Source organism: Pelobates fuscus, chromosome 13, assembly GCF_036172605.1.
Source record: "Pelobates fuscus isolate aPelFus1 chromosome 13, aPelFus1.pri, whole genome shotgun sequence".
Classification (NCBI taxonomy): Eukaryota; Metazoa; Chordata; class Amphibia; order Anura; family Pelobatidae; genus Pelobates; species Pelobates fuscus.
The window spans coordinates 54782537-54796776 of NC_086329.1; the positions used below are offsets into that span (position 1 = coordinate 54782537).

The following is a 14240-nucleotide window of genomic DNA, read 5'->3' on the forward strand; positions in this document are numbered from 1 at the left end:
GAGGTTACAGTTCTACGAAAAGTATAAACTTAGGATGGATGTTGGTTCAGTAAGCCAGTCGTTCATGAGTTTTCTGGGCCAAACCCTGGTGCAGAAACATCTACCCTGGGAGTGCTGGAGAATGTCCGCTGTGCGTTGTTTATTTAAACGCTTGGCAAGTGTCCCAGTCTAATTTCTGCAGCAGGGAAGTAGGGCCAAGAAGGAAATAACAAGGTCACAAATGTTTTATTTATGAAATAGGGATGAAGATGTCTCAGAGATGCTTCATGTCATCTCCCACATGGAGTCTGATTTTTCCCACATTCCTTTCCTGCTTGTGTGAAATCGCCATACAAATGAAGTAAAGAGTCAGTCTGTGTGTGCAGATCTGTGCACGTATGTCACTGTGTGAATCTGTGCATGTGTTTTCCTGGCACTATAGGCTCTTGGAGAGCCCCCCTCCCTCGGGGGCCCCCTCCCTCAGCTCTGAAGGGGTTAAAACACCTTCAGCCACTTACCTTAATCCAGTGCCGGGCTGACCTCTACTCCCCCGCCGATGTCCGCTCCCGAGTGGAGTCAAGTGCACATGCGCGACCAGATGCTCATGCTTTCAAACCCGCCCATAGGAAAGCATTTCTCAATGCTTTCCTGTGGGGATCTTATTTAAAGCTGGACTCTGTGAGAACGTCCAGCGTCCGATAAGTGCGATTTACTCAGTGTAAATCGCGGAAGCGCCTCTAGTGACTGTCAAGGAGACAACCACTAGAGGCTCGATTAACCCTGCAATGCAAACATAGCAGTTTCCCTGAAACTGCTATGTTAACATCTGAAGGGTTGAAACCTGGGAGACCTGATACCCAGACCACTTCACTGAGCGGAAGTGGTCTGGGTGGCTATATTGGTCCTTTAAGAACCTAGCTAAACTTCTTTAGCGTTTTGGATTAATTATTGAGTTAAAATGCCATTAAAGTGAAAAATACAATGATTTACTTATAAGAGAAATGCATATGATCTTTACATTGTGCCAAGAGATTCAATAAAATATAAATAAAACTGGTTTCCAACTGTCTTAGGCCCAGGAGTACAGAGCTGCCAGTGTGCATGTTTTTTGGTGGTTGCATATCAATTATACAATGTTGTGATAATGCTGCCGGGCAGTATGTGAAATTCATGTGTGAAATCAGTTTGTTAATTTGAATACATTTTATTACACCGTGCTACAAAATGTCAAATTGTTACACAGCCCCCAAAATCAAGTAACGTTGCATGGGCAGGGAGTTTGATGTGTCCCTGTGAAGAATGTAAAAACAGCCGATACTGGTGTGGTACTAACACATACCTCCCAAAAGTCCGGAGGTACTGTCCTGATTTTAGGCTCTTGTCCTGCCATTCCAGGTTTGTTCCCTGGTGTCTCACATCTCGAGGCACTAGGAAACTGTCTTCGCAAAGCGCAAAGCCAGCGCATCATCATCAGACATGTTAGCTCTGTGCTCAATGGTGTCAGGGCACTAGGACCATGCATAAAGAGCTTCAGCAGCACTTAGTACATGGTCCTGCCCTGAGTGGGGCCGGCCAGAAAGTCTGTGGGTCAGCCTGGGGTCAGTCACACCAGATAAATATTGTAAGAAATATATAATATGTTTATTGAGTAATAACTCATATAAAATCACTATAAATAAAAATGAGTAAATAAGAATAAATGAATGAATCAAAACAGACAATTACTGGACAAATAAAAATATAAACCTGAACCCACTGTTTACAACAGTAATAGTCAACTCGGTCTTACTGACCGCCGTCTCATCTCATCTATCTATTGTTGTAAACAGTGGGTTCAGGTTTATATTTTTATTTTTCCAGTAATTGTCTGTTTTGATTCATTCATTTATTCTTATTTACTCATTTTTATTTATAGTGATTTTATATGAGCTATATTTATCTAATATTTATTTAATATTTATCTTTGAGCGCACATACAATTCTTTTGATTTTTGAGCTTTCACTCATTTTCAGATGCTTGTGAAACCATGTAGGAGCCAATTTCAAGCAGTTGTGGTTTATTATTACACCTTGTATCTATTTCTTTATCAGTCACACCAGACTAACACGCTCCTTCTTTGGGTGGCCCCATTGCCGTTCCAGGCAGGGACACAAGTGGTGTTAACCTACCCCACCTCCTGTCTTGATTTCATTCCTCTTCAAGTTGGGAGGTATGCTAATAAAGTTAGGTGCTGTGAAATCTGGTATTACTGTCTTCATATAAGTATACATACCTCCTAACATTTTATATAGGCAAAGAGGAGCACCTTTTAAATTTTAGGCGTGTGAATGAGGATGTGGCCAGAGGCTGGGCTGAGGAATATTAGGTGACTTACTAATAACAATATATACAACGAGAATGAAATTTAGAACAAGAACAATGTATCTTATTTACAATTCCTGATTTCTAAATACATTACTGGGAGTATTATTGCTGTGGAGCTCTGTGATACACCTAGACACATTACTGGGAGTATTATTGCTGTGGAGCTCTGTTATACACTCAGACACATTACTGGGAGTATTATTGCTGTGGAGCTCTGTGATACACTCAGACACATTACTGGGAGTATTATTGCTGTGGAGCTCTGTTATACACTCCGACACATTACTGGGAGTATTATTGCTGTGGAGCTCTGTTATACACTCAGACACATTACTGGGAGTATTATTGCTGTGGAGCTCTGTGATACACTCAGACACATTACTGGGAGTATTGTTGCTGTGGAGCTCTGTGATACACTCAGACACATTACTGGGAGTATTATTGCTGTGGAGCTCTGTTATACACTCAGACACATTACTGGGAGTATTATTGCTGTGGAGCTCTGTTATACACTCAGACACATTACTGGGAGTATTATTGCTGTGGAGCTCTGTGATACACTCAGACACATTACTGGGAGTATTATTGCTGTGGGGCTCTGTTATACACTCAGACACATTACTGGGAGTATTATTGCTGTGGAGCTCTGTGATACACTCAGACACATTACTGGGAGTATTATTGCTGTGGAGCTCTGTGATACACTCAGACACATTACTGGGAGTATTATTGCTGTGGAGCTCTGTGATACACTCAGACACATTACTGGGAGTATTATTGCTGTGGGGCTCTGTTATACACTCAGACACATTACTGGGAGTATTATTGCTGTGGAGCTCTGTGATACACTCAGACACATTACTGGGAGTATTATTGCTGTGGAGCTCTGTGATACGCTCGGACACATTACTGGGAGTATTATTGCTGTGGAGCTCAGTTATACACTCAGACACATTACTGGGAGTATTATTGCTGTGGAGCTCTGTGATACACTCGGACACATTACTGGGAGTATTATTGCTGTGGAGCTCTGTGATACACTCGGACACATTACTGGGAGTATTATTGCTGTGGAGCTCTGTGATACACTCGGACACATTACTGGGAGTATTATTGCTGTGGAGCTCTGTTATACACTCAGACACATTACTGGGAGTATTATTGCTGTGGAGCTCTGTTATACACTCAGACACAACAACAATATGGAGCTTCTAGAAATGAGGGACATTAGGACAGAAAGAGGGACAGTGGGATTTGGGCTCCAAAATAAATAAGGCCACTTGAGAGGTATGTCTGTATACTGTGAAAACACAAAGTACAATTATTCTAATTAGTAGATAATGCACGTTTTCTGCTCTCAGAATGAATTGCAGTAATGATATGTAAATGCTTTGAAGAGAATTTACAGTTAACCCACATATGCATAGAAACCATAAATTACATAGTGTCCCTAGATACTCTTTGTTTTTCTGGACACACTTTGCTTAAGGGACCACTATAGGCACCCAGCCCACTTCAGCTCAATGAAGTGGTCTTGGTGCCAGGTCCCTCTAGTTCTAACCCTGTAGCTATAAACAAAGCAGTTTCAGAGAAACTGCTGTGTTTCACTGAGGGTTAATCCAGCCTCTTGTGGCTGTCTCACTGACAGCCACTGGAGGCCGCTTCCGCGATTATCACTGTGAAATTCACAGTGAGAAGACGCTGGACGTCCATAGGAAAGCACTGAGTAATGCTTTCCTATGGGCAGTTTGAGTGCGCGCGTGGCTCTTGCTGCGCATGCGCATTCGGCTCTGATGTCGGCACGAGGAGGAGAGGTCACCATCGCCGAGGGAGCCCGGCGCTGGATTAAGATAAGTGGCTGAAAGGTTTTTTACCCCTACAGCCCAGCGGGAGTGGGGCCACGAGGGTGGGGGGGAACCTAATAACCCTATAGTGACAGGAAAGCAAGTTTGTTTTCCTGGCACTATAGTGGTCCTTTAATATTGATGGTCAATATATGAAAAGGGCTGCCCTGCAGTATGTAGAATCGAAGTGGTGCAGAAAGACAATGTATTTATTAAAGAGAACAAATCTCAAAGGAATTGTCATAACATAACTGATTTCTGTCTGTACATGCTTAATTGTGGTGGTTATAGCAACCTAATTGGGGTCAAAAAGATAGCTGTCCAACTGATGCTCAGATATGGCTCCTAATTCCCAGCCATCCAAAGGCAGTCCTCGTGTGATGAGTGTGAAATAACAATAAAAAACTGTTTAAAAGTGCCTTTTCTCTCCAAATTGTATTTTTATCCCCTAGTCGCTGATTTTTCTCGTGCGTGATTGGAGTTTCCCCTATGAGTTCCTTTATGGATCAGATGGTGGATCCAAGTTCCTGGAAAAGCGTCTAAAGGTTTGTGAATCCTAATGTATGCAAAGTATAGAAAGCATGCACCAATAATACTTTCTATAAGTAATAGTTCGATCTTTAATACTGAAAATAATATTCACTGAATTCCAAATTTGTGCAGGTTAAATCCAAAATCTAACATTTAGGAAAAATAGCTGATCTGGAAAAATTCTCCATCTTAACTCTAGTCATAGCTTGGATTTCTTATGTTAAAATGCAGTGATGAACGATGATCTATTTGGTCACATGGTCACCTTTGTGTCTGTATGTTTAAAGATGTTTCAATGTGCTTTTAAAATGGTAACATTTGCAACTTTTTATTTGTGGGACGTATTATTTCAACATCCGCGGCTTTTCTTCCAGATTCTGAGTTGTAGCTCTAGAGTTCTAAAGCTTTCAAAACTGGCACACATACGCACCTATTTTTATTTACAAAAAAAAAAAATCTAACATTAATTAGATCACTTTTCTATTTTTCATTCATTGAGTAAGAAAAATATGTAAATCTTGGACAAATTGATTAGTTTGAGTATGAATGACAATTATTTTGATTCGGACAAACCAGTACAAACAAATTTCTTTACAAGTCAACTGTGAAGTCTGTCAAACACACTCATTATATTCTGAAATCTAATTTATGCCAATATTATTTCATGTGTTTGCTGCTAGGTTTAGCAGAGCAAAACAACCAACGATAATGTACCTTATACACACACAGTATATATGCAAGGATACTTCTCAAATATAGATGGATACAGCCTCCCTCTGATCGCTCCCAGCTAGCGATCAGCTTGACAACAGGAATATGGCAAAAACACACAACGAGGGAACCAGCTGTTAATCTAAATAAGAATGGATAAAGAAAAAATATAGTGTAACACAGTTTACAATGTAAACACTGCGCAATATGAAATGCACTCACAGGATTACGATCAATTCAAGCTTGTAAGGTGCCTCCCCTGAAGATATGGGGGGCTTGGGGGGATCCCCAAGGTTTAGCAGAGAGCTTTAGGTTCATGGAGAGCTGTTGCTATGCTACACTTTCACACATTGACAGAGTGATAAAGCGATATAACCTTTCTAGCACACATTATAAGAGCTGCGTATTGGCTGCAATGCGGTTATTAGCCGTGATCCGCAAGATTGCCAATACACCTTTTTATAGAATAATTTAGAAGCTAGGCTATAAAATACAATGAAAGATATTCGGATTTCTTATAATGGAATCTAGCCCTTGGTTTGTTGTCAATTCAAAGGCTTAGTCACTAAATTTGTGCAGATTTTAAGCCAAAATAGTGAAAACTGGAAAAATTCTGCAACTTATCTGTTTTGGCACACAGTTTAAAATTCAAAGGTCAGTTTTCAAAAAATAATCTTTTGCTGATATCCTTAATCTTTACAGACCTCAGTGCCTCACAGTTGAAATGAAAACCTTCAGTATATCTACTTTAAAGAAATAAAAGACTTGAGACAACAAGAATAGGTGCTATTCTGGGGTATTCTAATGTTTTCTTAGGAATTACTCCTTATTTAGCACATCAATTGAGTAGCATATGCTGTGCCATGATACATATTCCTTTAAAGGGAAACTATAGTTCTGGGAAAACACCCACCCATCCCCGTGTTGCAGAAGGGGTTGAAAACCCCTTTAACACTAACCTTATTCCAACGCCGAAGTCCCTCTACATTGGTTCAGGCTCCGCCTTTGCTCCTCTTCCGTTGACATCAGCCGGCATGCGAGGTTGACATCAGCCGGCATGCGAGGCAATCGCGTCGATCGCATTAGGACTTCCCCCATATAAAAGCATTGTATAATGCTTTCCTGTGGGTTTTTGGATGATGCTGGATCTCCTCATGCAGAACGTGAAGAAGTCCAGCGTCATTTAGGAGACCAAAAGTGGCCTAACCACCCGAAAGTCCCTCTGGTTGCTGTCTGGTTGACAGCCATTAGAGGTGGAGTTAACCCTGCAAGGTAATTTTTGCACTTAATCAAAAACTGCAATAATTACACTTGCAGGGTTAAGGAGCATGGGATACTGCACCCAGACCACCTTAATAAGCTGAAGTGGTCTTGGTGCCTATATAAATGGTTACTCCATCTGTTTTAATAAACAGAGTTCCAGGCTGCCCATGTCACATGAGTGAGGTGTAACTAGTCCCCATCACAAAAAGTGAAGTTATCTCTATTATGTGAAGCGTGTCAAGCAGAAATGCTGCACGTACCGATTCTTACCAACAATAAGCAGAAGTGGTCATGGTGGTTTGAGTTGCCCTTTAATGGCACTTTTTGTTCTCTTGTAATTGTTGCAGTTTTGTGTCATTTCAGGTCTCTGAAAACCAACACGAGGAGCTGCAGAATGTTCGAAAGCACATCCATTCCTGCTTTACCAACATCTCCTGCTTCCTTCTGCCACATCCAGGACTTACCGTGGCCACCAACCCCAACTTCGATGGGAAATTGAAAGGTTTGTTATTGTATAAGTAAAAACTGTCACTAGCAAAATCTTCTACACACTAACGCCACGTGGCATCACGTTGCCAGGTTTCTATTAATAGCGGCCTTTTTACTTAACCAGAAACTGTGAAGAATTGACAAAGAAAATAATCAAACTGAAACAATAACTGAGTTGGTGACGTTTTCCAATTTTGGCCTACAATTTGCAATTCCCTGGTCAATTCTAAAGAATTCCCAGTTTAGTTAAAAAACAAAACAAAAAAAAACACTGCCTATAGAATATTTATTAAAGGTCCAATTTTTCCTTTAACTTACAAAGCAACATCTGAATGGCCTTGTATACATGAATTAAGGGGCTAAATATCGACAAAGCCCCTAATCAAGGTTTTGGCTGGTGTTCATTAACCCTCTCAGTAATGCAGGGATGTCAGTGTCTTGTAACACATTGCAGATCTTTCTGATAAAGGACTCCATGGCTTATTGAGGTTACACAAGTAGTATACAATTAATGATGGGTGTAATTTCAACTTGCCTTTATTGTTTGTGTACAATATATATCAAACTCAAAGACACTTTAAGTAGTATAGCTTCACATTGGTGTCAGTTGTTGTTGGCATCCCTCTCTTCTGCTCTTTGGCCTAATTCACACAATCCCCTAAATTCCAACCCTGATTTTTAGCCACTCATAGCCCTGGCTCCTTGGGTTTAATCAATGGAGCGGAGATGTTCTAATCAATAAAAAAATAAATAGTGGTGATCTCCACAGCCTGGTTTTATATAGTTCACGAACGCCTCTTACAGTCTGTGGCTGACATATTGTATGACATGTGTATGTCTAATTGTTCTCCTGCTTTATATTGTAGAGATAGATGAAGAATTCATAAGAAACCTCAAAGTGTTTATTCCATGGTTACTGAGTCCGGAGCACCTCGATATTAAAGAAATCAATGGGAACAAAATAACCTGCCGGGGTCTTGTGGAGTATTTTAAGGTATTTTTGCATTTTTAGATCAAATGGTAAAGCGGTTTCTACTGTTTTAACTGGAATATACAGCATTTTACCTTTATATATCTTCCAACATGACTGATCCATAAACCAGGTTCTGTAAATGTGTGATAATGAATATGTCCATGAATTAATATAAAGAACAACCATCTTTTTGGAGGTAACAGAACAAACTAATACCTAAAAATATCTATTATTTATGCTTTTATGAAAATACTTATTTTTCTCTGTTTAACCCCTTAAGGACCAAACTTCTGGAATAAAAGGGAATCATGACATGTCACACATGTCATGTGTCCTTAAGGGGTTAAAGGGACACTGTATGCACTATAACCATTTCATATGATTGAACTGGTTATAGTGCCTGCAGTCCCCTGGCAGTGTCTCTTCATTCAGTGTTAAACCATTTTCGAGCAGTCTACACTGAATGAGCACCCTGGCTTCCCCCTATTGGAGGTATGGCTTAGGCAGAAATTGCAAACTTCCTTGTAGCCATATTGATTCAAACCTGCATCCACTGTGATAGGCTGAAAGAAGTCAGCTGACACTCTGTGCCAGTGACAGCCGCCCATTGCTGCTCAGGCTAATGGAAGTACTGTGCCAGGGGATTCAAAACATTGAGATGAATCCGTTATAGTGCCTGCAGTGTCCCTTTAATTGTAATTTGAATAAAATTAGATTTTGTTGTAATTCAGGCCTGCATCTAAGGCAAATGTCAAATGACCCATGAATCTATGCATGCAGTCCATGAACACAGCTATACGTGCAGGAATAATGGGAAAAGGATACCAATGCGCACAAGACACATTGGGAAGATAATTTCACTCATCACTCAGATGGTTTGTGCAAAATTGTGCTCACTTTTTTTTTTTCTTAGTGCCTTTTTTAGAGAGAAAGTTAGGTTTTTTACTGATTTATATGTTAAGAGGGAAAAATTATATGTAATGTAGGGAAGTAAATCTGTGCTGTATCAAATTACCGATGTGTCACTATTTTTGGCTCCTCTTGCAGTTGGAGTTAGCTGCAGTGGTTTCAGTAAGATAAAATTCTGAACAACTCTAGCAGATATCCACCACAGCTGCAGATGTACTCATCAGACCTTATGTCAAAAATTAAGAAAAACAAAGAATCATCAGGATATTGTCAAGCTTAGACTGAGTGACTGGGGTGTAACAGGAGAGTGTGTACAAAAGTGGGATTGAATCTTTGCTTTAGCGTCCACGATGGTACTCCGGGATCATTCTGAGACACTCTGAGTGTACCGTGTAGCCAAGAACAGGCAGGATCAGAACATGGTGTAAAATGACACTATTCTCTAAAAGAAGACATCTAGATATTTGTAAAACCAAAACAAATGGAAGTGCTTTATTCTAGAGTAATAAGCATTCTGAATGGGACTTTTTCTAACCTATAGAAAAAAGACCATCAAGTAAAATACTTCCTACATTACTTTAACTATAAATATAAAACATGACATATTTTGAGGAAGTAAATTAAACATACAATCAGATTTAAATAAGTAACTCTATGTTAAAACATTGACTGCTTTAAAGTATACACTGACCTAAATCTAGCCGTTAAATTTGAAATTCACTTTGAATTATTACTTTAGTAAATAACCCTATTAGGTTCACCATGTATTAAAAAAAAAGTCTGATCTGGAGGGGGCGGAGCTTGACAGCCACGCTAATTAGAGGCCATCTTGTGTAGCTCCGGAGCCATAAGCGTGTTTCATGCGGAAAATAGGTTGACAGCGGTTTTGGCAGCCGATTGATGTGCTTTTTGTTTCCACAATCTGGGAGTCATCAATGCAAGAAGAAGGGGGCCTACGGAGACCTGAAACCATGTGCAACAAGCGCCTTACTTGTTATTTCCCTGACTACTTGTACCCCATCAGGGCATGAAATGCCACATATCACACCATTCATGGTCCAGCGTTCGCAGAAATCGGCAGCAGTGCCTCTTGCAGACTCGTGTTAAAACAGAGGTATAAGCGGTCATTGACAGAATCCAAGCCAACGAAGATGTGCTAATACTGCACCAAAAGATGACCAAGCTAGGACCGCATTCCCACTAACAAACTCAGCAACAAGAGATGTTTCTTAGACTAGATTCTCTGGAAAACCGAGGTAGATGGCACAATATAAAGATACAAGGTACTTTAGATAGTGGCTGAGGCACTCTCCTGCACCTTTTTAATGAGACTGGTCGCCTCAATACTAACCACCCAAGCAAGCCAAAACGCTGACTTTTGATGGTGCATATAGAATAAATTAAATATGGAGTCCACATCTGCCAATGTTATCGTCTGATATCAGACTATGCTAGACAAAAGTTGTCTGATGTCTTCCCTTCAGGGAAAGACTACGTTCACCTTTCAGTCACACAACTTTTCTTTCTATAATGACCTCACCCGCTTCACTCTACAATGGAGCACATCCACAAGCCCAGCAGCTCTACAATTATGTAACGCTTCTTTACCCTACCGCTGGTCTGCTTTGAGAGTCTAAAAGAACGGCACAGTTCATAGATTCAATTCCATAGTGGATGTTACCGCGTTCCTCACCACAATGACCAAAGCTGGGACTCCTCTGACCTCAACTGGGCCTTCCTGCTCATGGGATCTCCAAAATGGTTCCCTTTGTTCCCAGGTGTGCATAGGATACTGGATAAAGGCTGCAGGCCTTCTTTACATATAATCCTGCATTCTACATGTTCCTCAAAATTTTTATTTTTGCTCTTATTCTTATTTATTTTTTATTGTTCATTTCATGCAGGGGTAAGTCAACCTTTTCATACCTACTGCCCACTTTTGTATATTTGCTGATGGTAAAATTTCCTTACCACCCGCCAATAGTAACTCATTTTATAGCGCAAGTGTGATTTTTTTTTTTTTTTAAGTATGTACTTACATTTTTTTTTCTTCCATTTTTTCTATTCTATGTGTGTAAAGGGTGTAGTGGGTGTGTGAGAGTAGCTGTTTGTGTGTGAAGGGTGAGCTGTGGTGTGTGAGGGGGGCAGTGTGTGCGTGTGAGAGGTAGGGCTGTGTGTGAGGGGGCAGTGGGTGTGTGACCAGGACAGTATGTGTGAGAGTTGCAGTGTGTGTTTGAGGGTTGCAGTGTATGTGTGAGAGTTGCAGTGTGTGTTTGAGGGTTGCAGTGTATGTGTGAGGGGTGTAGTGTGTGTTTCTGTGTGAAAGGTGCAGGTGGATGAGATGTGAAAATCTATCTTAATGTCTCTCCCTCCCTTCCTTCTTCTTACCTTTTACCAGGAAGGGGGTGACATAATGCTGCAAGCTGTGGTGGTCCAGTGGTGGCATCTTCACTTTAGCCTGCAGCTCCTCTGGCTGCAGGCTGACTCTCCTGTCCTTCTGCAAGCACAACACTATATCGGAGCATTGCCATGGTAATGCGCGGCAACGCTCCGACCAGCCTGCCAGCGGTAGGAACACAGAGCCTCCCAGGCCCTTCCCTCTCTCTGCTGGATCTAAGTGTCAGCAGGATTGTGAGGGAGATCTTTTATCTCCTCATCAGCCCGAGAGGGAAGTACAAGGCTGTTTCTGCATGGGCGGCAGGGAAGATGAAAGGATCTCCCCTGCCGGCCTTGGCCCACAGCCATCAAGGCCCACCAGGCGTTTTCCACAGAAACCACCACCATCCAGCTGAAATCCCAAACCGCCCACTAGTGGGCGGTAGGGACCAGGTTGACTACCCCTGATCTAGATAATGCCTAGTTACATATAGCCTAAAGGCACAGAGAGATATAACATCCAATCACTTCTTAATAGAAATCACATCTGAATGTAAGTCTTATGGTGCGTTAGACTTTGTGAAGGACAAAGCAGGATGTAGTAAGAATTGGCAGCAATGTGGAGACTCCCTGGCTCACACTCGAGGCCAAATATGCTAAATGAGATAGAGGTTAACAGCGATTTCCTTGTGACCATATGTTTATTATCAAGGCCTCGCAATGCGCCGGTTGATGTTGATTAACTTTCCATTGTCCGCCATTCGTGAAGCCAAAGACAGCACTCCTTTGGAACGTATCCCAGAATCCACCAGGGAGGCCCGTCCTAGATTGCCTCATCTGTATTTTAATTATAACAACATGCTGTATTTCTTATAGTATATTTGCTGTGTCAGCCACATTCAAGGTGGATTCATTCTGCTGTATTTACTATGCTAAGATAAATACATTTTGGATATCAACAGGGACCTGGGGTTTATCTACTCACCAATGAGTGGTGGAGAATTTGCAACTGACATAATTGAAAATGTATTTTCTTCCACTGTGTTATTATTGCCTTTTTTTCTAGTTGGTCATCTTATCACTTGGGGAATTTTTTTTTAAATAATTAATTATATGTATGTTATATATAATCCTACCAATGTTTGTCAGGACATGCTACAGAGAGGACAGGCTGGAGGGGGTAGTGTACCCTTGTCCCATCTGTCACCTGGAGATTGCACCCTCTCCTTCACTCTAAAGTGTATGAAGGAACATGAAGATCACAGACTACTAATAAGGGTATATTTTCCTTTCCCAGGCTTACATCAAAATATATCAAGGAGAAGAATTACCGCATCCCAAATCCATGTTGCAGGTAACTGCTTTTAAATAATTTACCTGTTTAGATTAAAACGCCTACTTTTATTCAACCTATTGGTTACAGATTCTTTTTGATAATACTTTTACCATTACTGGTGTAGTTAAAGTATACCTTATATAGATATACCTTATGGAATACTTAAGTATCAGCAATCACTATAACGGAACCAGTGGAGATTTGTGCCAATTCAGCACGTACAAAGGCTTGAAATGCTTTTTAAACAATTAACCAATACCCAAAATACGATCGTGTGTTTGAGTGTGAGTAGAACCAACACCACAAATAACTAATGGTTTCTTTGTTAATGAATTATATCAATTTACCCACACCTATATCCCAAACACGCTTTGGAATGTGTTGGTCATAGAGTAGAGGTAATGTACTCAACATAAAACCGCAAAATCAACAACATAACAATTCCACATGTGAATAATACCTAAATTGTCCAAACAGTCCAAACAGATACTGATATGTCCACAAGTAATATTAAAGGTTAATGACACACCTGCTTTGAATTAGCATTATTAGCATATATTCTTTGCTGTCTGTAATAATCAACCTGCAATCAAAAAAAACTTATAAATATAGAAAATGTTATGGATCAGTTGTGTGAGGGGCAAATAAGGCCGTAAAGGAAATAAAAAAGGGGGGGAATAAGTCGGTTGTGGTGTGCCGGAACCAACGTCGTGGTAGGCCTGTCATAAAAGAGGGCCCACCCATGAGGTGTAATGAAAAGTATAAATAAAGGGAGTGGAGGGTGGGGACATGCGAATCGCCAAAAAACAAACGGGACTGAGGAAGGTGAGGAGGGGGTTTAAGTAGGTTAACATGCCCCTCCCACAACTGCAGGCCAAGCCTTCACATTTAGCAATACTAGATTATAATATTCCTCTGCTCCTTAAGTCCTAGCTATTCACCACAATTTTTAAACACACATTATACTTTTTTTGTAATTAAATTATAGTGAAGAGGTTCATATTTTTACATATTGACACCTGTCAGATGATATTATTAGTAAAGAAAAGAAGACTGTTCGACATTCCATTATTGGAACAGTTAATTTTCAAATCAATGACTCCACTAATTCACAATAAAGTTCCTTGAAAAATTTGTTGCATGTACACTGTCATACTTCAAAACTCTCTGTACTAGAACACCACGTCTGATCTCCTGTTTGTCATCCTTAAAGGCCACGGCAGAAGCCAATAACCTTGCAGCTGTTGCCACAGCAAAAGACTTGTACAATAAGAAGATGGAAGAGGTAAAAATAGTGTTTTTTTTTTGTTTGTTTTAAATACCGAACAAAAAACTGCTGGATGTGTGTGTGTGTGTGTGTGTGTGTATGTATATATTTATATAAAATTATAGATGGGACTAATCATAAGGCTGGGAAAACCTTCAGAAAATCAGCGAGTGCTTTGATTTTTAGCTGAACACAGC

General features: G+C 40.5%; 1 protein-coding gene across 2 annotated transcripts in view; it reads left to right on the forward strand.

Moving 5' to 3' along the window:
• ATL1 (atlastin GTPase 1) overlaps window positions 1-14240 on the forward strand; it is a 55018-nt gene that overhangs the window by 26659 nt on the left and 14119 nt on the right. For both annotated transcript variants that reach the window (XM_063438983.1, XM_063438984.1), the window contains exons 7-11: window positions 4641-4733; window positions 7057-7195; window positions 8049-8176; window positions 12738-12794; window positions 13990-14061. In XM_063438983.1, the coding sequence (XP_063295053.1) occupies window positions 4641-4733; window positions 7057-7195; window positions 8049-8176; window positions 12738-12794; window positions 13990-14061 (489 nt within the window). The remainder of the gene's footprint in view (window positions 1-4640; window positions 4734-7056; window positions 7196-8048; window positions 8177-12737; window positions 12795-13989; window positions 14062-14240) is intronic.